The sequence below is a fragment of the Micropterus dolomieu genome, linkage group LG05 (assembly GCF_021292245.1).
Source record: "Micropterus dolomieu isolate WLL.071019.BEF.003 ecotype Adirondacks linkage group LG05, ASM2129224v1, whole genome shotgun sequence".
NCBI classification, from domain to species: Eukaryota; Metazoa; Chordata; class Actinopteri; order Centrarchiformes; family Centrarchidae; genus Micropterus; species Micropterus dolomieu.
Window position 1 is genome coordinate 2777585 of NC_060154.1, and position 22728 is coordinate 2800312.

The following is a 22728-nucleotide window of genomic DNA, read 5'->3' on the forward strand; positions in this document are numbered from 1 at the left end:
CTCGGGCTTTAAGCCTGCAGGATTCTGACACCAAATATTTGAGTCTTTTCTGCTTCATTTGCTGGTTTTTGACTATTCATGTCATGCAAACATGCTCGAAGTCCTGCTGAACTATACATCATTGATCTAGTTTACATATCAAACCAATTGAAGGGTAAAATCAAAGGGTAAATATGTCTTCTGATGAATTTCACGGTGATGCTTTGTTTTATGCGTCACTGACAGCTGCTATTGGGATGGCTTTTTTTTTTTTTTAAGTTTACTTGTTCCCAGTGTGACTTCCCATGGCGGTTTAATCCGTTCGCTGTTTTTTGTGTCTCAATTAAACGTGACCTCCAGCCTCCTCTGAAAAAAAATGAATAAAAATACTCTGTTATTTTTAATTAAGCACGATACTAAGTGATTGAGGCCTATTATATAAAATGATGAAAACATCAGTAAGTGTTGCTATCTGGTAAAGCATTATTATATATAGCACTATTCAAAATAGGGATACCGAATTTAGTTTCATTAGAATTTATTTTTATGAAAATCAAATTATGTTTTACAGAAAGACAGATTGTCAAATGTTCTCACAAACCAGTTTTAAAATAGCTGCTTTGAACGAAAGGCGCAGCTTTTCTTCTCCCTCCTGCAGGTTTAATTTGAGAGAATATTTCCCCCGAAAGTGCTCACTGTCCATTAGATTGACAGAAAAACAGAGTAATATTCTTATGTTACAAGGGCAGATGGAATCTGTGGCCACCACTTGAGTTTAAATTGACCGTTCCAGCCGTTTAATCTGCTCTAAATGTTTGTTTAGCTGCATGAAGGTTTTTATTTATTTACGTTTGTGGTCCAAATCCAGATTAGCTTTACTTTCTTTGAGTGCCAACAGTAGACCTGATCACACGACTTCCCTAATTGTTGTTGAGGGGTATGCGGTGCACCTGCGAGAGGCTTCAGGCTCAGTGTGTGTTTTCTGCTCTCCACGCGGTTTCAGGGGCCCAAACAACCCCCGAGCCACATCTGTTTCCAATTCAGAGTCCGCACAGACGCAGAGCTGTCCAGAGCGATCACAGAGAGACTTTTAAATGTCCTGTAGGTGTTGTCCCAAAAACAGACAGAGGCGATCCCGCCCTCCAGACCGCTCACTGAGACCTTCGGGGCTCCGTACAAGTTGAATGTCAAACCGCTGGACCCCGAAATAATGCCAGTGGTGGGAAGCAGGCCTAACCAAGCACTGCAGTTAGGACTACACTTTTAGGCTCCTTAAGAAAATCTAGTTTCTGCTCCTTTATACTTTACCTCCACCACATTACAGGTGGAAATACTGTCATTTTTACTGCAGTTTATTTGACAGCATTTATTACTTGAAGATTTTAAATCAATAACTCATAACTCAAAAATGCATGCATTGCTTTAGATATAACTATTCAACAATATAATTCAGACTAGCCAGTATAATATCTATATGTGCATTATATTCATTAGCCTAATTCATTCCTTTATAGGACGTAAGAAAAGTTTAAGAGAAAACCTTTAAAGATTCACGTGCTGCAAACCGTAATGCTAGGAACACATGGTATCCTCTCTGTTTTTCAGTAAACAGTTTAAAGAGTTTCTTCTCTAATTAAGTGTGAATTCACTGCAGACACGTGGAGGCAAATCGTTTGCTTGTTTAAAAGAAAGAGACATTAGTCAGTAAGTTTAAATAAACTTTTGTAAAATGGGAAGTGTTTTCACTGTATCAGTGTAAAATCCTGAAGACTATCATCAGGACCAGAGCAGGTATGGATCCAGGTTCTACACGCTCACTCTGCCCTCGACATTTGCAGCCAGTCTGGACAAACAAGAGGCGTTTAAGAGCGGGACTTTCAGACTCCGGTCCCGGGGAAAAAAGCACTTCCTGCCGAATAAAAGAGCGCAGTGTGCTCGCAAAGAAAAACCACAGAAAGCAGGATCGACCAAAAGGGAGAGAAACGACAGGAGCTGCGCCAGTCGACCTCTACACACCCTGGCCGCATGCACGCACGCGCGCAAACACACACTTCCTTTCACTTAAACAGACATACCTGCATTTAAAACCTGGAGGAAGACTTGCAGTTTGCTGCCTTAATTCCTCACACTTTTATTCAGGCCTAAAAGGATAAAACAAAAACAAAGATAAAAAAAACAAAAGACACAACCATTTAACCCCTGCAAACCAACATCTTAGTATTTGTGTTGATTTAATCGTACCTCCTCTTTATCAGTGTTGTGATGCATCAGTAAACAAATCAAAAACATAAGGACACAATGTAAAAAGATCTGTTTTTATTGTACCAAATGGCTTTTATTCATTTATGTCAGACCTTTGATAAACCTGCAGATTGCTATTAAAATCTTCATTCTTCTGTATATTTATATATTCTGCCATTTCAGCCCCTGAAGCAAAGAATATTAATTTTGACATCTAAAAAAATCAATTCATTCACAATCAAAAAAATAACAACAAAGACATATAAATAAAGCCTTAAAACGTGCCATCTATATAAATTATGACATGATCAGTGTTGAAATATAAAAGGCATCTCTGCTATGTGATAATAAACCAAAATTGAAATGACTTGGTACTGCAAGTAGACACAAAACAAAAAGGCAACAAATGATTCTGTCTAACCTCATTAACAAAGAAGAAAGGACACAATTTATTTTGAAAAAGTCATAAAGGTAAAAATACATGTTCCTTCCACTGTTGGTCTCAATGGTAGAACAGAGGAGTGTTGAAATGTTTCCGTTCCGGGGGGACTGACTGATTTGGTCTTAAGCGTTTGGGTTTTTCTTCATTAGCTCGATGTCTGCGTCCACCATCTCCTTCACCAGATCCTGCAGACGGACACAATGGTCACAAGTGAACAATTCACTTCATAAAGGAAGGCGAAGTACACAAAAGTTGACAATTGATCTTTTACTTAAATTCAAATTAAAAACACTGTAAAGACACTGAGATGTCAGGTCGGATCTGAAGTCTTGATTGCCTATTATTGGATCAGTTAGTTGCCAATTTAATTCAAACTTTTGCCAATTTTATACCGTATCAAAGGTCCTGTTTGGCTATTTGTGTTTAGACCACTTAAACTTTTGATAAATTTGGCTTTTTTGGCAAATGAAAAACAGTTTCATAGAAAACTGTTTATATTTCTCAAAAGAAATAACACGATGCATCATCCAAAGTAATAACAGTAACACAAACATTAATAATAAATAGATGTAATTGAAAACCAAAAATAGTTATGTGAGTTTGTGCTTTACAAGTGTGAAGACTCTTGTCTGAGGTAATGTATAAAAGTTAACACCATTAAACAGGTACATTTTTCTTATATCTGGCTTTGCATACCTTTGCCATATCTTGGAAACATTCACTTCTTGTGTTATTATGTTTTATTAAATTCCATGCATTCCACCATGAGGTTTTGCTTAAAAACGTCTCCACTAAAAGGAAGCAATTTCATATTCCTTCCCATAAGACATACAGTAGGTTCATATGAGCCTGACATAAGACATAATAGAAGGCCTGTACATGTCTGTACTATCTTTGTATGTCCCTATTTGTCACGTTGAGCTTCGGAAGAAAACTGGTCACAAAAAGTAGGCTACACTCACTCATATACAAGAAATATCACATTCTTCATCTCATATGGACATCGTCCTTTCGGTAGCTAAATTATATTTAATCAAATCATTCCATGTCTGTACTCGTGTGGCAAAATATTCCCATTGATATCATGATACTAATTTCAGCGCTACCAGGTGTCTGACACGCACCTCAAAAGTCACCTTCGGCTTCCAGCTCAACTTCTGATATGCTTTGGTGCTGTCGCCTTGTAGGTAGTCCTGTTGAAAAGAAAGAAAGCAAAGAGGGAGAGAGAAAGGGAGAGGGGGAAAAGAGAGAGGGAGGAAAGAAAAACAAATCATCTGTCATGTCTGATCTGATGGAGGAGGAGCATCCCGCAGCCAGCTGATGTGTCGTCCTCATATAAAGATATACGGATTCAACTCAATGTCCAAACTTGACATCGAATGGAGGGTGATGATTACTCTCTCTCTCTCTCTCCCTCACACACACACACACACACACTCTCACTCTCTCTCTCTCTCTCTCTCTCTATAGCAGTATCTCCTCTCTCGGGGGAAAAAGGGAGGTCACAGAGTCTCACTGGCCATCAATCCCCACCACCAATCTGTCCAGACAGCCCCCGTCTGTGCCAGAGGATGATGAATTGTGGGACTCTCGTGGTGTAACCCCCAGCCCAGGACCCTCAACTCATCCCCCCCCAACCCCTTACTCATTTCCCCCCCTGTTGTTTTGCATAAGGTTCAAGATCCAGCGAGACCCTGCTTGAGACCACCAAAGTGACAGAAAAAAACACTTTTCCCTGTATGTCCTCTGTTTGTAAAGCTACTTTTCTTTCTCTCCATGGCTCTGTCTTTCTGCAACTTCTATTTCCATCTCAGTTTTTCGGGGAATTTTTTTCATCGCCAGTATAAGTACAACGTGTATGTTTTCATATCAGGAACACACACTTTTGCCTCAAGAAGCCTAATAAAACTTTGTGGTGAAACCTGATAGTGAAGAAGCTCCTTTTTTTTTCAAATAACTGATACAGTGTGTTACTTAATCCTGCAGCTAATTCCAAAATGAATGACTAATTTAAGAAAATCATTGTTTTTTATCTATTAACCGTCATGCCTTTGGTGCTTCCTCAAGAAGCATGTGCTGGTCTTCCCCTGTCTTTCTTTGTGGGTTTCTCTTTGCAGGCAGGTTAAAATTCTACATGCACTATTTGGCCAAAAGTATGTGGACACCCAAACATTTCACTCACTGATCATCTCATTCCAAAACCATGGTCAGTAATTGCTGTTATATTAGATTTTGGAATCTGGGCGAAGAGATTTGTCTCAGTTAAGCCACACGAGCATTACAGTTCATTTATAGTTGTGGGTTAAGGGTATAAAGTGTATCTACTGAGCCTAAATATATGTAAGTAACTATATGTTGGGGCAATATTATCTACTGGGGAGTGGTGATGACGCAGTGGACAAGACACATGCCTTTGGTGTGAGAGACCCAGGTTCGAATCCAGGTAGCTAAGCAAGACACTTTAGAGGCGAGCGACCTCTGACATATATAATAATAATAATAACAATCTTTATTTGTAGAGCACTTTTCAGAAACAAGTTAAAAAGTGCTTTAACAAGTGTAAAGACAATAAAAGAGACTAAAATACTCGTTTAAAGTAAATAAATTATAATAAAATCGGGAAAGGCTATGTATGTTTTAATAAGGGACTTATATATAGAGTTCACTGACTCACCCGACGGAGCCGATATAGCCGAAATTAATAAATGTAAATGGAATGTGTAACTGTGATTGGTCAGCTTGGGGTCCTTTTTGGAGTCCTTTTTCTGTTTTCTCCCACAGGTGTCTGATGCCGGAAGACACTGTTGTGGCGGAAGACAACATGAGGCAGGTAAAAAAAAAAAAATCACAGTTATCCTTTCAGTAATGCACATCTAGCAAAGCCAACTCAACTGCAAATGTTCTGCTCACCACGATTGTCAGTGTTGGATGGAGCTGAGGTGAGGTGAGGACTCTGTGTAGGACAGCTGAATTCTTCCGCACCAAAGCAGTAAAAAACATTTCTTTATAGACCTGGTTTTGTGCACGGGGGCATTATCGTGTTGAAACAGGAAGGAGGGTCTTCCCCAAACTATTGCCACAAAGTGGGAGCACATTATTGGATGCTATACATTTCCATTCATTGAAACTAAGATGCTTCGTCCAAACCACAAGAAACAGCCTGAAGTACACAGGTGGCCATATAGTGTAAAAAGAGAGGAGTGTTTTTGTCTGACGTTGAACCTCTTGAATATGTCTTTTCTGGGCGATCTTATTACTCACAGCAGCACTGACATAGTTCAGCCTTATAGAGAGCAGGGACTCCCATCTCAGAGGCTCCACGAAGCTTAATCACACTCTTCTGATTACACGCAAAGGCAAGAACACTGAACACACACATAGTGAACAAGTACAGGCCGATTCAGCTCAGTTTGAAAACGTAGTTCAATTCTGGGTGAGCAGTCGCTTTATTTTTAACTTCACATGGTGTACATAGAACCCAGCAGATGAAAGCTAGAGCCCATTTTCTCCTCCGTCTGTAACAGCAGGACAAACAGCTCTTTCTCATGTGAGCAGCTCTGTACATTACTCACATCCATTTTTGGCTCTGAAGCCATAACTGGAAACATTTTCAGACTAATTACCTGCAGCAATGAGACATAATTTATCATGGGGCTGAATGTAATTATTATAGGGTGACTTACTCCACAATTACATTAAATAATCCACTTGCTTCATAATTATATTGATTAGGGTTCGTAATGGAAAACAATTTGTAGCTGGCATAAAAGAAACACCAACTGGTCTCGTCACGAACACTGAAGCTGGTCTATGGTCAAGTGTAACAGATAATAAATGTTCTGTAAAAAACTAAACCTTCAAATTTGTGTGACCCATGGTGTTTTATCCCTTGTTGATTGGTTGCTAAATGCCAAGAGGGCGGGTCTTATCTGATATGAACCTGTCAGGGGCTCACATCAGAATGGGAAGGAAAAGCAAAGTTTGGCGTGCTGCAGAGTAATGAAAAAACAACAACCCTGAAGTAGCCTTTTGTTTAGTTTCTGACTGCATATATATGTTAATCAAATGAACTAAAATAAAGTCCAAGCTGTGACGTATTCCTCCAACATATGCCACAGAAGACACCAGCAAACTGACTTTGGCGGCAAGAACAACGGATTGTACTTGCAGTGAAACATGGTGTGACCTGTAACCATGCCACCTGCCATCCATCCTTTATTCACTTCAACCGAAGTCAGAGTGACTTCAGTGTTTCCTGTTTCTTGTTGAGTTGAGGCTTCAGCTGTCTCGCAGGTAAAAGTTCACCTTTGGCCAACTTTAACCTGCAAATTTGCATAGGCAGCCAAAACAAACACTGTTGTCAAGAAACATCTTGTGTTTGGAGATGGAGAAATCATTATTCTATCCGTGTACCATCACCCTGTTTTGTACAAGACAACTGCCAGACTACAAACAGCTGCATTGTTCAAGTCTACAGTCTGTGATCACAGTGCTCAGTATTTATTTATTACAAACGTTGGACCCATGACATCACACACTTAGGGCCAGTTTCGTTTGACTGAAGGTAACTGTAACAGGGCAGATACAGTCCAGAATTAACAAATGTGTTTACATGTTTGTCTGCATGTACAGTTGAGTACAAGGACAGTCCACACAGATCCTCATGAACACGGGCAGATGACGAAATTTATGTCACACCAACACTCATTGCTACGCAGACGTGGGAGCTATAAATTGGCTTACTGGCAGAGGGTTTATTAATTTCTCCAGAAATAAAAATCATCATTCCAGAAAAACATGTGCCAAAGCAGACACAGAAAATCAATGTTGATAATTAATGCAGCAAACCATCACTGCATTTTTTTAAACTGTAGATGATTACATGTTTTTGTGACTTCACCACTGGTAAAAACACAGCTTACTGCTCTCTTTGCTGATCAGCTATCAAATCATTCAGTGACCTGAACACAGGAAGTAGACCTTAACATCGAACCTCAATGAGTGTTAACCAAAATGTCAAGTATCGGAAGTTGCCATCAGACGCCTGGTCAATATCTTAATGTTTTTTATTTATACTTCCTTTTAGTTATTCAGTTCTTGTAATACGGCTTGTGTTAATGACATTAAACACTAAGAAACCGAAAAGTCTTGTATAATTTGTTAAATAAAAAAGGGATTTTGTTGAAAAAACATGTTCAAACTAAGATATTCCAAAACAATGAGAAAAAAAAATTGCCAGGGCTAACAGGAAGAAAGAAAAGTTGAGCCTTGTATTATCATCATCATCTTAGTCATCATCATCGTCATGCCTGGCCTCTGAAATGTCCATCTGAGCTTGGCAGGAGCACATCTGTTGAAATCGGACTCTTGTCTGCTAAATCTGCCGTCTTTGCAGACAACCACACAGTTCAGCATCCAGGAAGTTAATCCAGCGCCTGGTCTTTCTCAACAAGGATTTCTGCAGGTGACAGACGATCTCACCCTCGCAGATCCGTCTGCAGAGTGCGGAATAAAAGCTGCTTCCAAACTGCTAACAAGAGCGTTCTGCGGCCAAGTGAACTCACCCCAAACAGTGCATGTAGCAAATAATTTAACATGAACTACTAACAGATGGGGGCACAATATAATCTTCATATGGATCCGATTTGGAACCAAACCCAACGTTTTGGTACATCCTGTTTAAAGCAGCGCTCTGCCCATGTCTGAAAATATGCAGCAGTGATAATAACAACAAGTGGTAGAAGAATTCTGAAAATTAGCCATGACGAAATGTGTCCCACCCTGGGAGTATTTTAGAGATTAAATGACAATATGAACTACACCCACTCACCATCTGAGGCCACGGTACAGGTCTGTGAGTAAGCATCACAGTCTCTGAGGGCTGATGTGTATCGTCAACAGAAATTAAGATGGGGAGAACATAAATGCAAATGGTTTCATAGGTGAACAAAAGTTGGAAAAATTGAGACCAGAGTTTTATTTGTAATGATGTCTCTGATGGATTTAAAACAGGAAGAGTAGCAGGAATACAGAACCATCACAACTGTTACTGTTTACCTTTGTCATCATTGTCACCATGATGCCCATCACCACCATCAACTACACCATACAGTAGTACAAGTAGTACATCTGAAAAATCTATTTTGTTTTGTCAATTTTATGTGTTGAATGGCACTCGATACTACTCTATCCATTAGCCTCAGTGGTTGCTGCTATAGGAGACACCTGAACCATGCTCTAGCATATTCAAAACGTTTGTTAGAACAACAAACTGCACCACAGTTGCTAGAATAATCCAAAAATTGTTACAAAATCCAAAAATGAAATGATTCAAGTTGCTAAATTAACTGAATGATAAAGTGCAAAGTTCACCTAACTATAAGCTGCACAGCAAAACAATTAAACAAGTTACTCTCAGGTAACTGAATTATCTCCTACTGTAGTACAAAATTACAGAAGTAAAGAATTGTGTACTTTTTTCCAATTAACAAAAATCACTTGCTAATTGGTTGAACTGACAGGATACGTTTATGGCTATTCAAGTAGTGGTAATGATCCAGTGTAGTCGTGTTAACTGTCCTGGCCACTGTTCCACCATAACTCAATGTGTTTTTCTTGTGTTGGTTTATTTCTGTTGGTGATGTTGGAAAGATGAAACTTGTTCTCTGCATTTTTAGTCCTTATTTTAAGATTTTAATATGAATACCTCATCACTTTGTTAAAAATAAATCAATACTTTTTTTGAGACTATCTTCACAGGAAATACGACAGCTCTGGTCATTTGTTCAAATGCTAAATATTACCTATGTTTGTACTAACCTGAAAAGAACCTCTAGTTGCTATGCAAAATATGACGTAGTGATATTTTAGCACGGCCTTGTACTGCAAAATGTCTTAAAGAGGAGGACCATTCCTTTCCTTAAACCTCACCAAGCAGTTTCAGCTCTAGTAAAATATCTTAACTTCAATATCTTCTCACCAACTACATAGCATACCATTCCCCATACTCTCCCTCCTTGCCTTTTTCCTGACGCTCTCAACAATAAAAACGAGAAGCCGTAAAAATAATCCTTCGAAATGTAAAAGCAAGAGACACACAGAGTGTGATCATGGTCCATAAAGCACACAGGCAGTAAAAAGCACTCGGAGCAGGCATTTAACGCAAAGGAATTCTGGTATCACTGCAAGGCCTTTCAATAAATCACACGGCACACCGGCGATGACCCCCAAAACACATAAGTGCACGCGTACAAACATGTAGCAGCCTGTGAACGCACACACAAGCACCTACAACACTTTTATGTAAGAATAGGTAGAAGGCTAAATGTCCTTACATTTCTTATTTTTCTTCCTACTAAATACGCACCCACTTACGGGAGACAGATCAAACATTCTCAAGAAAACAACTCTCTTCTCTGTCTTCTCCCCCTCCCAAGTTTCTCTCTCACTCTGAGGGTTGCATGCTGGGAGACTATGATGTGGTTTTGGAAGTCCAGTAGCGCCTCTGGTATTTGTACAGTAGTGGACATGAGGCTGCGAATATAGAGACTTCAAAGAAAATCAGATAAAGCGGCCGAGAATGTTGTGAGAGTCTGAAGCCCACGGCCTCCATGTCCCCAGCAGACCCAGATGTTCCAACCAGACCCAGATGTTCTGACCTTTGACCTTGCTGGGGTTTTGATGGAAGAACTCAACCCTGATCCTTTGCTTTTTATACACAGGATGAATTGCTATTACGACAGCGATGGGGACATGAGGAAGGGCACGAAAAGGAAAAAAAAAATCTCTTCTCCCTCTGGAGACCTGATGCTGCTGCCTGTATGTTGGAACATGGAGGCTGCTGCTTTCACCGTGTGACCAGGTGCGCAAGCTGGTATAAGTGTGTGCAGGTGTGGACACACTACCTACAGAAAAAGATAGAGCTTCATCATTCCTAGTTGTTCAGAACCAGAGTCACAAATCTGTCACTGGTCAATTTCTAACGCACCTCCGCCAGCATCAAGTCAACTTATCACTTCCTTTAAAGCTTTAACAAAAGGCCCTCAGTTTTAGCTGGAGGGAGGGAGGGAGAGATGCAGGGAGGGAGGAAATCAGAGACTTATGTGGTACTCTGCATACCATTGTTTTTTCTTTAAAATTCTGAATTATTATGCTTACACTTCAAACCTTGTACAATATGCCATGTCAATAAAATGAATTTGACTGACTGTATTTGTCCAATCAGAATGGATAAACATCACATAAACATAACATTAGAATAGTGTTTCTCAACCTGGGGAACCAGACAATATAGAAAATGGTTAAAGAGAGTTCACGAGAAGACATTTCTTGGCCTTAACGTAACCAGTATAAGAGATAACATACAAAAGATAGATATACCTTCATTTTGTTTAATTTTCCCTTTAAATAATTGTCTGATATAATATTATAACCGATTATAATATAGTCTCCATTTTGTCCCTTTATGCTTTTGCAGCACAAATTTATTTCACGTTTCTTACCAATGAAGCAAAATTCAAAACTGAATTGAAAAACAAAGAACCGATTTATTGATTTAAAGTGAAATATATTTTATTAATGCATCATATTGCATTGTATTCATATTTTTGGATTACTTTGGCAATATATATGTACATCACAGTAATTGTAAAATATATTTAGTATATATACTGTATATGATGTTACAATTTGTTTTTTGATTTTACATTTTTAAAGCATTTAAATCCAGTTTTCCCTTATGTTTCCCCTTAAGTAGCTTTAAGGTACGAACAATTATTTTATTGTCTCCATGACAGTACCACATTTGCTCCGCATCAGTTTGTTCCAGCTCTTCATTGAAACTATATGATGCTCACACTGAGTGAAATACAAAAAGTTGTTACTTCATGTTTTCTTTGGCTCCACTGTTCAAATGTCTAGATTTATTCTGATCTTTAGAAATCCTGGGATCGTACTAAGTACTATGCTAAGAAGTTCTCTGGGTTTGATTTAGATTTGGGAATTGAATTGAAAAGTTTAACTGTTTTGTTCCCTGTCTAACAGTGATTTTACGTTTGTTTTTTCATCAAGCTAATAAAGCATCACTGAAATAAATGTAAAAGATTTGCGAGATGCAGTGTCTTTTGGAATCCAAGACAGTTATAAGCCACTCCCAGCTAGAGGTCAAAGGTCAGGTCCAGTGAGTGTGCGTGTTGTGAAAAAGAGAGAGCTGTGTGAGTTACAGCTCAGGTTTCCTTCCCTGACTCCCCATGCAGCTTGGCCTGCGCACAATGTGTTAAGTGACCTCTAAAGGGTGGCCCTGTCACCCTGACGAGTATGTACACTACACTCTACACACACACACACGGGAAAACACTGATATGTATGGCGGCCTCAAATCTTAAGATTTGAGACTCTCGATTTACAGACGGACAAATGCAGGGCACCACACGCATACACAAAAAACTCCAACAGGAAACAATTAGCAGAAAAGCAGGAACGTCTGAATCTCCACAGGAAAACTGTAAAAGCCACGTGTGATATTTAAAAATTAAATCATCACAAACTGTCACTTCACTTCATCTTCTTGCCTCTCTCTCCATCCCTCTCTCCTCTGGGCTCTGCTGTGTTGATTGCTCTCCATCAGTGCTCATTAAAATTCCTGAGGGAGCCGTGTGATAAATATTTACGTGGCTGAGGACACACTCCAAACACACTCTAGCGGCTGGATCTAACTTCCGATAGTGTTAAGTGCCTAAAGGCTCTGGCAAGTGCTTGCGAGAGATCCGCAGCCCACCGCCTGGTTGTATCCGCGAGGCGTTTACTGTCAAGATAACTGGAGGAGGGCGCCGATTTATGGCCGTTAATCAAGGTTAAATTTGTTTGTGTGTGTCCATGTCCAAGGGTAATCTTTTAATGTGTGAAGTTTATGGAAATGAAGAGGAAAATATCGCACATCTGCACATCTGGATATAAACACATTTGCAGACACACACAGAGTGTAACCACAGAGGAGCTGGACTCCTCACTACTGTTCCACTAAGCTGTTGCCGACCCCCCTCTCCTGTATTCTATTATTCCTGCGGACGGGAAACAGATCATAATTCCTGTAGTCAGCAGAAAGCTGCAGACTGAGAGTGAGAGATTGAGGGAGGGAGGGAGGGAGGGAGGGAGGGAGGGAGATAGAGAAAGTGCAGGGAAAAAGAGAGAGAGGGGGGGCTCAGGTGACTGTTCACTTCCACTGAGGTCAAACTGAAACTGTGCAGTTAAGTCATTTCCAGTGAAAAGTAAAATGTGTGTTTAGTCTGTTTGCACATTTGTATAATGTAGTTTGGTTGAAGTAGTGCTTTGTGCAATACAGCCAAAGAGAAACAGAGAGAGAGAGACAGAGAGTGTGTGTGTGTGTGTGTGTGTGTGTTTGTGTGTGTGTGTGTGTGTGTGTGTGTGTGTGTGTGTGTGTGTGTGTGTGTGTGTGTGTGTGTGTGCGTGGTGAGTGTTTAGCATTTCTATCAGCCTCTGGGTGTTTCATATTTCAGGAAACATCAAAGGCGAACATAATTTCCCTTCTTTAAACAATCTTTAAACAACATTCTTTACAATCATACTACAGAGAGAGCGAGAGAGAGAGAGCGAGAGAGAGAGAGAGAGAGAGAGAGAGTAAGAAAGGGTGGTGGAGAGAGAGGAAGAGGAAAATATCACCCAAGCTTTATCTTAATTGTTGTGTAATCTCTGTATAGCACTGAGAGGTCTGACTTTGACACCCAGCCTCAGGGTTTAGGTAGATAATGAATGTTGAACGGCCTTTTGTACTCTCAGTTTCTTTGGAAAAAGAGATCTGGGTCCATTTTGATGAGAATTATATCTCACAAGAAACAATGCTAGCTTTAGAAGAGGGTGTACAGGGGATTGCAAAACAGGCAAACCACTCAATGGGAAATGAAAATTAGGTTTAATGTCGCTTATTTTTTATTTGAACATTTTTTTATTGTTTTGTAAACTGACACCAAAGTGCCATTTATGGTTACTCAATGTATTGCTTAACTGTGTGCATTCTTCTCTATGATAAAACTAGCCTCTACCAACTCTGGTCTTCACGTGGCAGTAATTCACACTATAGTATATTCTACTTCTCTTCATTTGGCCGTTTTCTTTAAAGACACAGCAAATATATTCAGGAGACAAGAATTTTGCAGACCTTGTGTCTTTGAGCCACAGACCCTTAGAGTCCCCTGGCTTCAATCCTGAAACCCTGTTTGATTACTCAGGTTGCAGTGCATCCTTGTAAAACTGTGCCTGGTGGGTAAAATGTTATTATAATCCATGGGATTGCTGAACTACATAAACTTCAATAAACTACAAAAATATGCCAAGATGACAGTTTTCCTCTAAGACGCAGCGAGTCTGGATCTGCACATTTCAATTTCATCTACTGTCCACACACTACTCTGTATTTGTTAGTACAAATACAAAATGAGGACAAATATTGTGCAGTGGTGTCCAACCTGGGCGGTGGGCACTTCCCAAAGGTACAGCAAAATCACAAGATGATTAACAGGAAAGCATATAATAAGAAACATATTTCAATAAAATGATCTTACTTTTCTGTAAACTCTCAGACTCTTTTCTGCTGAATTACAAGATAATTTCTCAGATTTTCAGGCACAATCTATGGGCCTCCTGTATGCAACTATCACTTCGTCCATCATGTCTATCAGTTATGATACATCTGTATTCACCCTGTTCATTTCTGAGGTCTGCAAAGACAACAACATCACTTCAACAAAGTGCAACTGGCCAAGAAACGCAAGCAATCAGGCGACCAGATTTTAAGCGTGACAAAGAGTGAAGTACTTTAGATAAGGGGCCACAACCAAAATGTCTAAAATAGCTCCTGTCCTATAGCCTTGGCCTCTATCACACAAACAATCTACATTCAGTCACCCGTCAGCCCCTAAAATACACAAACACACACCAATGCAAACATACATACTACATACAGTCCCCCCTCCAAAAGTATTGGAACGGTAAGGCAAATTCCTTTGTTTTTGTTGTTCACTGAAGACATTTGGGTTTAAGATCAAAAGATGAGTCTGAGACAAGAGTTCAGAATTTCAGCTCTTATTTCGTGGTATTCACATCTAGATGTGTTAAACAACTCAGGACATACCAACCTTTGTTTGAACCCACCCATTTTTGAAGTGAGCAAAACAATTGGAACATGTGACTGACAGATGTTTCTTGTTGCCCAGGTGTTGCCTTTTAGGTTGATTGTCCAAACATTAAATAGCGCTGCATGACTAGTCCAAGTTTTCATCCTTGGTTCAAACCTATAAAGACTGCATTTCCTGTTAAGGAGGATAAAGCAACATGAAGACCAGAGAGCTGTCTATGGGAGAAAAGCAAGCCATTGTCAAGCTGAGCAAAGAAGGAAAATCGAACAGAGCCATTGGACAAACATTGGACGTAATAAGCACAACAATTTGGAATGTCCTGAAAAGGAAAGAAACTACTGGTGTACTGAGCAACAGACGCCCAACAGCTCGGCCAAGGAAAACAACAGTAGTTGATGACAGAAATATGGTGAGAGCTGTGAAGAAAACCCCCAAAACATCAGGAAGTGACATCACCAACGACCTCCACAGTGCAGGGTGAAGGTATCACAATCCACTGTTGGAAGAAGAAGACTCAGAAACATAGAGACCACACCACAAGATGCAAACCACTCATCAGCAGGAAGAAATTTTACAAAGAAGTACAGAGATGAGCCACAAAAGTTGTGGAACACAATCTTATGGACTGATGAGACCAAGATTAATCTCTAGCAAAGTGATTGAAAGTGTGGAGAAAGAAAAAAACTGCTTATGATCCGAAGCACACAAGCTCATCTGTGAAGCATGGTGGAGGTAATGTCATGGCTCGGGTGTTTGGGTGTGAATGGCTGCTTCTGGAACAGGCTCATTAATATTTATTGATGATGGTAGCAGCAGAATGAATTCAGAAGTGGACAGAAACATTTTGTCAGCCAATTTACGGAGAAATGCATTGAAACTAATAGGGAGGAAGTTTATCATGCAGCAGGACAATGACCCCAAAGCACACTGCCAACAAAACAAAGGACTTCATCAGGGGAAAGAAGTGGAAGGTTTTAGACCGGCCAAGTCTATCAGCTGACCTTAATAGAGCTGCATTTCACCTCCTTAAGAGGAGACTGAAGGGAGAAACACCCCGAAACAAACAAGAACTGAAAGAAGCTGCGGTAAAAGCCTGGAATAGCTTCACAAATGAAGAATGCAACAGTTTGGTGATGTCGATGGGTCGCAGGCTTGAGGCGGTTATTGCAAGCAAGGGTTATGCCACCAAATATTAAATCTTATTTACTTTAAGATTATTTGTTCCAATAGTTTTGCTCACCTAAGAATGCTGTGGTCTAATACAAACAGCGATAAGTCCTAAGTTGTCTACATATGAATATCACGAAATGAGAGCTGAAATTCTGAACTCTTGTCTCATACTAATCTTTTGATCTTAAACCCAAATGTCTTCAGTGAACAACAAAAACAAAGGGATTTGCCTTACTGTGTCAATTCTTTTTGAGGGGGGACTGTAGGTTACATACCAAACTCCATTTTTTTGGTAAAGGTGATATAGATGTTTGATATGAAGAAGAGAGATAAAGAGGGGGGTTATGGCTGAATGACATAGTGTAAAACACACAGGGTAGCATTCAGGGATCTAATTCAGGCCTGGGCTGAGCTCTTGGTGCTGGGGTTAGGCGAGGTGGCTCCACACAAAATCTGCTGTCTGCAACCCTCAGCTCCTCACACACTGTTTATTAGTGTCTCGCTCTTTGTTTCTCTCTCTTTTTCGCCCCAGCTGCTCTCTGAACACGCTAATGTACAACCTTCTCCCCCCCTTTTTCACTCTCCCAACTATCGCTCATCCTTTGCATCTACTTGGGTTTGCCATGAGTTCACAGTAATGCTTTGTTTAATGCTCTAAACAAACACACAATTTGGCTCAAGCGGGGAAAAATGTGATCAAATATTCAGACTTCAACATATTCAATTTTTTAAATTTCTGAGTAGGTTTGGGTTCAGATTCATGTTTTTGGATTTGGTTCCAAGTTGGTAAAATACCCCAAATTGTCAAGGTCCAAATCTAACAAATCGCTTTGCAAATCTTTTCTATCAACTATTTTGGTGATGATGTTTTAAAAAAGGCATTCATTAGGTCAGTGGTCACAAGATAGTCTAAGGTCTATGTCTAAGTCAAAGCATTTGTCTCAAAATGGCTGCAATGTTCAGTCTTTAAAATCCCAGAAGAGTACTGTGAACAAACTGATTCATAATGAAAATAGGGTGAACAACACAAAGATTTTGTTTTTAAGACTCAACGTGGTGAAAAACAACATAATTTAACAAATACAGCTCTCTGGCTATCCTGGATAATCTACACACTTCTCTCTAAACAATTTTCCTAGGGACTATTTCTTTGGTAGAAAGTCGTTCCAGTATAAACTGCTCATCTAACTAACTAACACCTCATTATTGAACAGACATGAAGTAAAAACAGCAGGAAGAGCAGGAGGGCAAGCAGGAGAGAGGGAGGCTTGAATGGGCATGTCCATCAGTCCTGGGTCACTGGATTTCAATCCCTGCTCCCTTCCCTTCTTCCTCCCATCTATCCAGCCAAACCGGTGTGGAGGGAGACAGGAGAGGAAAAGACCTGTGTTAGTGTCTGGGTGGGGGGGTGGATGACATATGGGGAGGAGGAGGGAACAGTCTTCTATAGGCTACATCTCCTCCAGAACGGCGTTTCCTCTCTGAGCAGCATTCCTCATCTTATCAGCCCCAATAATCTGCCATTCTCATCGTGTCCAAACAGGGAGAGCCAGAACCTGAGAGAGCGTCAGTGTGCAGGAGAGAGAGAGAGAGAGAAGTCACTCCTTCTCCCACTCTCTCTCACATTAACTCTCTCTTTCTATGTCTGTTGGCTGGTGATAGAGTAATAAACCCTGGAGAAAAACATCGGGCTGTCTGTTGCTCAGAGGAAGTAGGCTTCATCCCACAGGCAGAGCATGTTCCAAAATCTAATAAGTCGCAAAGAAGGAAGGGGAGAGGGCAGCCTCCAGCAGTAGCAGAAAGTAACTAAATACATTTTCTAAAGTACAATGCTTTAGTACAATAAAAAACATTTTATGGTATTTTACTTTTGACTCCACTACCTTTGTTTGACAGCTGTAATTATCATTTACTTTGCAGATAAAGACTTCACCCCTAAAGATATATCATAAAAAAGTGAGTTATATGTTATTGCATCAGTAATAATAATCCAAAAAAAAAATCACTGCAGCATCATTTGTGTTATTTTAAAATGTTCAATAAATGCTATGATTTTAACATAATCAACAGAATGTGAAGAAGTAACTGTTCAGTCAAAGACGTCTATGTTTTGTGTTGCAGAGATATGTATGGAAAATAGCCTGCTAACCTGCTAGGCCGGCTTGCCCTGTGTTGGAAAACCGCTTGTGCCTTAAGAGACAAAAGTGAGTCACTGTAACATCTAGCCTGCCCTCAGTCCACATGAAAGCACGGAAAATAAGAGCTGCCCCGAGGGCTTGTCAAGATGAATGCTGTGGAGATAGGTCTGACTATGCGAGACTAAGTTGAAGGTTACGTACAGGCCTCGGTTAGTGTCACAGAAGCGCAAAGATGGCAAAGAAAAGAAGCGATATAAAAAGGAGGAAAAAAAATAAATATTGGCGTGGCTTTCATCGCTGGAGAGACAGCTCTTGGCGAAGAAATGCTGAACTCACAGTGTTTCTTTTAGACAGGTAAATAACATCTAATGTTGGGTATTTAGTGAAACGTATCTTTAATGCAACTAATGACAGCACCAACCCTACTGAAAGACTTTCCAAATGGTGTTGATATATGGTTTGATGTGGTTGCTTTCAGCCCTGCTGTAGCTGACTTCGTTTTACCTAATGAGATTGTATGGACCCAGTAGTAGACCGATTTAAACAATGTCTTATTGGTTCACACTATCATAACCACTTGGCATTATGTTTATGAGATGAGGCAAGATTGGAAGTTTGGAAAGTTCACTATACATTGCAAGGTTTATTACATGTGTCTAATTGCATACAGTCTGGCATCGCTGCAATTAGTAAGTCATATAATTCTTGAACTATACTGCCTCTAACTTCTTAGGAGCATGTGACCAGGAATTACACTTAGTACCTTTAATGGTCTCAGTGAATCTGCAGTTAGGCAGGGAGTACCTGTTATGTGTGGGCCCACCCATTGAGAATGCAACAATTAGTTTGTTGTTGTTCTGATGGTATACGCATGTTGCTACCAAACAGCTGCTCATGGTGAAATCGGCGCTACATTGATTCCTTCCTACCTGTGACTCTTAGCTTGCTATAACACAACAATTTTGCCATTAAGTTGTTACATAAATTGTTTGTTGTAGACATCAATCACAGGTTACAAACTGATTTACCAGTTGAACCACCTTAATTACCACTGTACACACAGTTTTATTGCGCAATACGGAATTATTAACGACTCTGCAGCAATGTTCACTTTCGGTGTTGCCATCAAATACAATGCTTTAGATCATCTGGCTAGACTGTTGTCATGTTTACAACCTGTCTGATTCTCTGACTACTTGTGTTCATTGCTCCATTCAACCATTTTTTTTTTTTTTTACAAATTCACTGCAATTCGAGACCTCACCAATTACTTTGATGAACACAATATTACTGCAGGTGATAGAACTGATGACTGTAGCTACAAAGGTAGGTGCTAGCAGAGTGGTAATTGTACATGGCACAAGTCAAAAATAAACCCAAGTTGTAATAAACTGTAGTTTTCCTTTATATACATTTAACACTTTTACTTGGAATGGAGTATTTTGAAATGTTGGTGCTGCTTCTTTTGCGGAAGCAGAAGATCTTAATATTTCTTCCATTACTCTGGTTGAGCAAAGCAGTGAGGAGGGAGGTAGCAGGGACCCCGATATGACGGACGAGCGAGCTCTGAGAATGATTGAGTGAGAAAGAGAAATAAATTGAGCAAGAGTGAGAGAGTGTGAGAGAAAGGGAGGAAAGAGTAAAGAGAGAGGACAAGTAATGTGACGGAGCAGCCTTAGGGTTACAGGAATGTGGGGGCTCCCGAGTTCAGGAGGGTTCGAAAGTGTGTGTTTGTGTGTGTGTGTGTGTGTGAAAGACAGACATGTGAATAGTGGGGCGACTGAAGAGAGCAGCCCCAGTATTAATTACCCAATCAAGATAACAAGCCAAGGAAAGACATTAGAGAGGTCACACTACAATTAACCTCTTAGTCTAAACCTCACACACACACACAAAATGAAAAAGTCATAGAGGATGAGGGTTCACTGCAGAAAGCACAGCGAATGAAAGTCACAGTTTGATATCACCTTCCAGGACTGACTTTTGCTGTCCAATTGACCCAATGTGCTTTTATTTTGAAGCATTTCCTGTATTCTGTTATTCTTGGGGGGTGTAGTGACTCTACCTGTCCCATTGCCTGGCAGAGCTGAGTTGTTTACAGTGGGATATTGAATGAGTCGGGGGCTCGAGTGGAGTGGAGTCGGATGTGGTTCACACATTCCACCAGAGACTCAGATTACACTGCAGGAAACATCGGCCCTGCAAGACACACACTGCCTGACTCTCTGATTTATAAACATACTGCTCTATGGGTCGCATACACTCTCACAGAGAGACATTAAAATCTCAGCAACTCGCTCTAAGCCGGTGCTACACCTCTATCCCTTTCTCACTTTCCTTCCTTCCTGCCATTCTCAAACTCTCGACTCGTAGCTCCGCTTATGTTTTCTGCTTCTGTCACTGATCACAGTGAAGACAAGAGACACAAGAAGGATGTTCATGCAGATTGTGACATAATTTCAAGTAGACATCATTTCATGTATTTAGGATGTGTTTTCTTAAACTGACAAATATAACAGTATCCTGCATCCCAAAAAAGTAATGAAAATGTTGCATTGTTGCATTATTCATTATTCACATCAGCTGTTAACATGGAGCCTTTTATTGATTTACTAGTAATCACAACCCTGACAAACAACCTATTTTGTCTTTTAGTGATGGGGACTTGTTCTGTAAGATTCTAAAACATCAGCCACAGATGACACAATTCAGTAACTGCAGGACAAATATATTCTTACTTTTGCTTCAGTAAAATGTACAGCAGTAAATCAGTAATGATTTCATGAATTAAATCCAGAACTTTATTTTTCTAAACTCTGCACGTGGCAGAACGTTGGATTTAGTATCCTTCTCATGTTTATACTCTTCGTTGTGGTTAACTACTTTGAAGAATGTAAACAGGACACCTTGCCCAATCATTTCATTTTGTGCTCAAGGAATAGTTGCCATCAATCAGAAGAAAATTTAAAAAGCGGGGGTGGGGTCTAATATTTGTGACCACACTCGATTGTTAAATTGTTTTGCAATAAGAGATTGGTTTACACCACAGGGTTGGGCAATGATGGTCATTGAGCAGGACTGCTTTCTGGTAGTTTTTGGAGTTACTGGAGTTTTGGAACAACGTGACACACAACCATGAACTATTTACTTCAAATAATTTGTCATAAATGGACATTCCCACTTGCTTATTTTATCTATAAATATACACTCAATTGTAATCCACTGGATATCCATATTAGAAAATGTTCTATTGCCCAATCTTAGTAGAAATGATATATCCAGGGGACAAAGGGAAGCAGGTAATAACATTGTAATTGAGGTAGGAAGCAGCGGGGTTTATTCTTATAATGCTCACATTACAACCCAACATTCAAAAAAGAAAACAACATTATTATTTTTTTTTTTTTTAAATGTCACAGTGTAGGCGAGCACTAGTCCCAGTTGAGCCCAGATTCTCCTCTACCTCTCCCCTTCTAACAGTCCGGCAGCCATGTTCCCCCAAAGTTGCTCAGTGGAGAATTCTGGGTAATTAAACCCAGCTGGGACTAGGGGGCAAAGACACAGGTTGACATAACTCACCCTTCTCTCCCTCACCCTGTCAACAAGGCTCTCTCCCTCTCTCCCCCTTCTCTTTCCACCTAGTCTGGCAGGTTTCTCTCGTCAGGCCCAGCAGCGAGTAAGGCTGGTTGATAGCGCAGGAATCCTGGCCCACAATCCTCGGTGCTACCTCGCTATCTCTGAGGCAGACAACGGCCAACGAATTACTGTAATATGCTGAAGACACACCTATCCATCACACAGCAGACATCACAGGACAAATAACGGAAAAGTATGCAAATAAGGGCAACACAGACAAATACGACTCTCACACCTTTGGATAACTGCCAACAGCCTGAAGCAGAACTGAAGACACTGCCTTGGCTTGGCGAGACCACGCATTTCTGCCTTAATAACAACATACTGCACTGTTTGTCACCATCTTTATCAATGCTCCTCTATATTCGTACACCTTCATATCCAATGTGGCTCCACACTGCTGCCATGTCTCTCTGGGAGCAGTACCGGGTCAGTCTGTGGGTTGAACTGCTGAGGGGCCCAGGGTGGTTCCGCTCTGACGGTAGGAGGAAACTCCTTCAGGAAATACCAAACTGCCAGACACACACACTTACACACACAGTCCACAATCTCTCTTTCTCCTACAAGCAGACTAAAGCTCCTGCACAAGCCCAGCACTCCTCTTTCAGCTAGTTTCAGCACCGTTAGACTGAGCTTCAAACAGAGAAGCCACAGCTCTGTTTGGAGTAGTCAAATATTCTCAGGTATGATAGTTTGCATGCACAACCTTTAGTGTTACACAACCCAGAGTTTGGCTGGCGGCCAGGCTTTTTATGGCATCAATTACAGCTAACTTTAACGAGTCAGCTCAATTAAACAATAAATCAGTGCGGTTTCAGATCCTGAGAACAAAACCTCTCCACCCAGGCTAGTACAACATTTTGAGTTGTTTCTTACCTGAAGAGTAGGAAAATGAGGTATATTAGCATGCAAGACAACTGATACCTTCAGACAAGGCGTTGAAGCGAAAGGCGGAACAAATGTGCCTCAACTC

The 22728-nt window shown here is 40.3% G+C and overlaps 1 protein-coding gene across 1 annotated transcript in view; it reads right to left on the minus strand.

Annotated features, from left to right (window-relative positions):
- Positions 1-2280: 2280 nt before the first annotated feature.
- gmds (GDP-mannose 4,6-dehydratase) overlaps positions 2281-22728 on the minus strand; it is a 177830-nt gene continuing 157382 nt past the window's right edge. The window contains exons 10-11 of the mRNA XM_046049763.1: positions 3787-3855; positions 2281-2847 (exon numbers count right to left, since the gene is read on the minus strand). Coding sequence (XP_045905719.1) covers positions 2785-2847; positions 3787-3855 — 132 coding nt within the window. The 3' untranslated portion in view covers positions 2281-2784. The remainder of the gene's footprint in view (positions 2848-3786; positions 3856-22728) is intronic.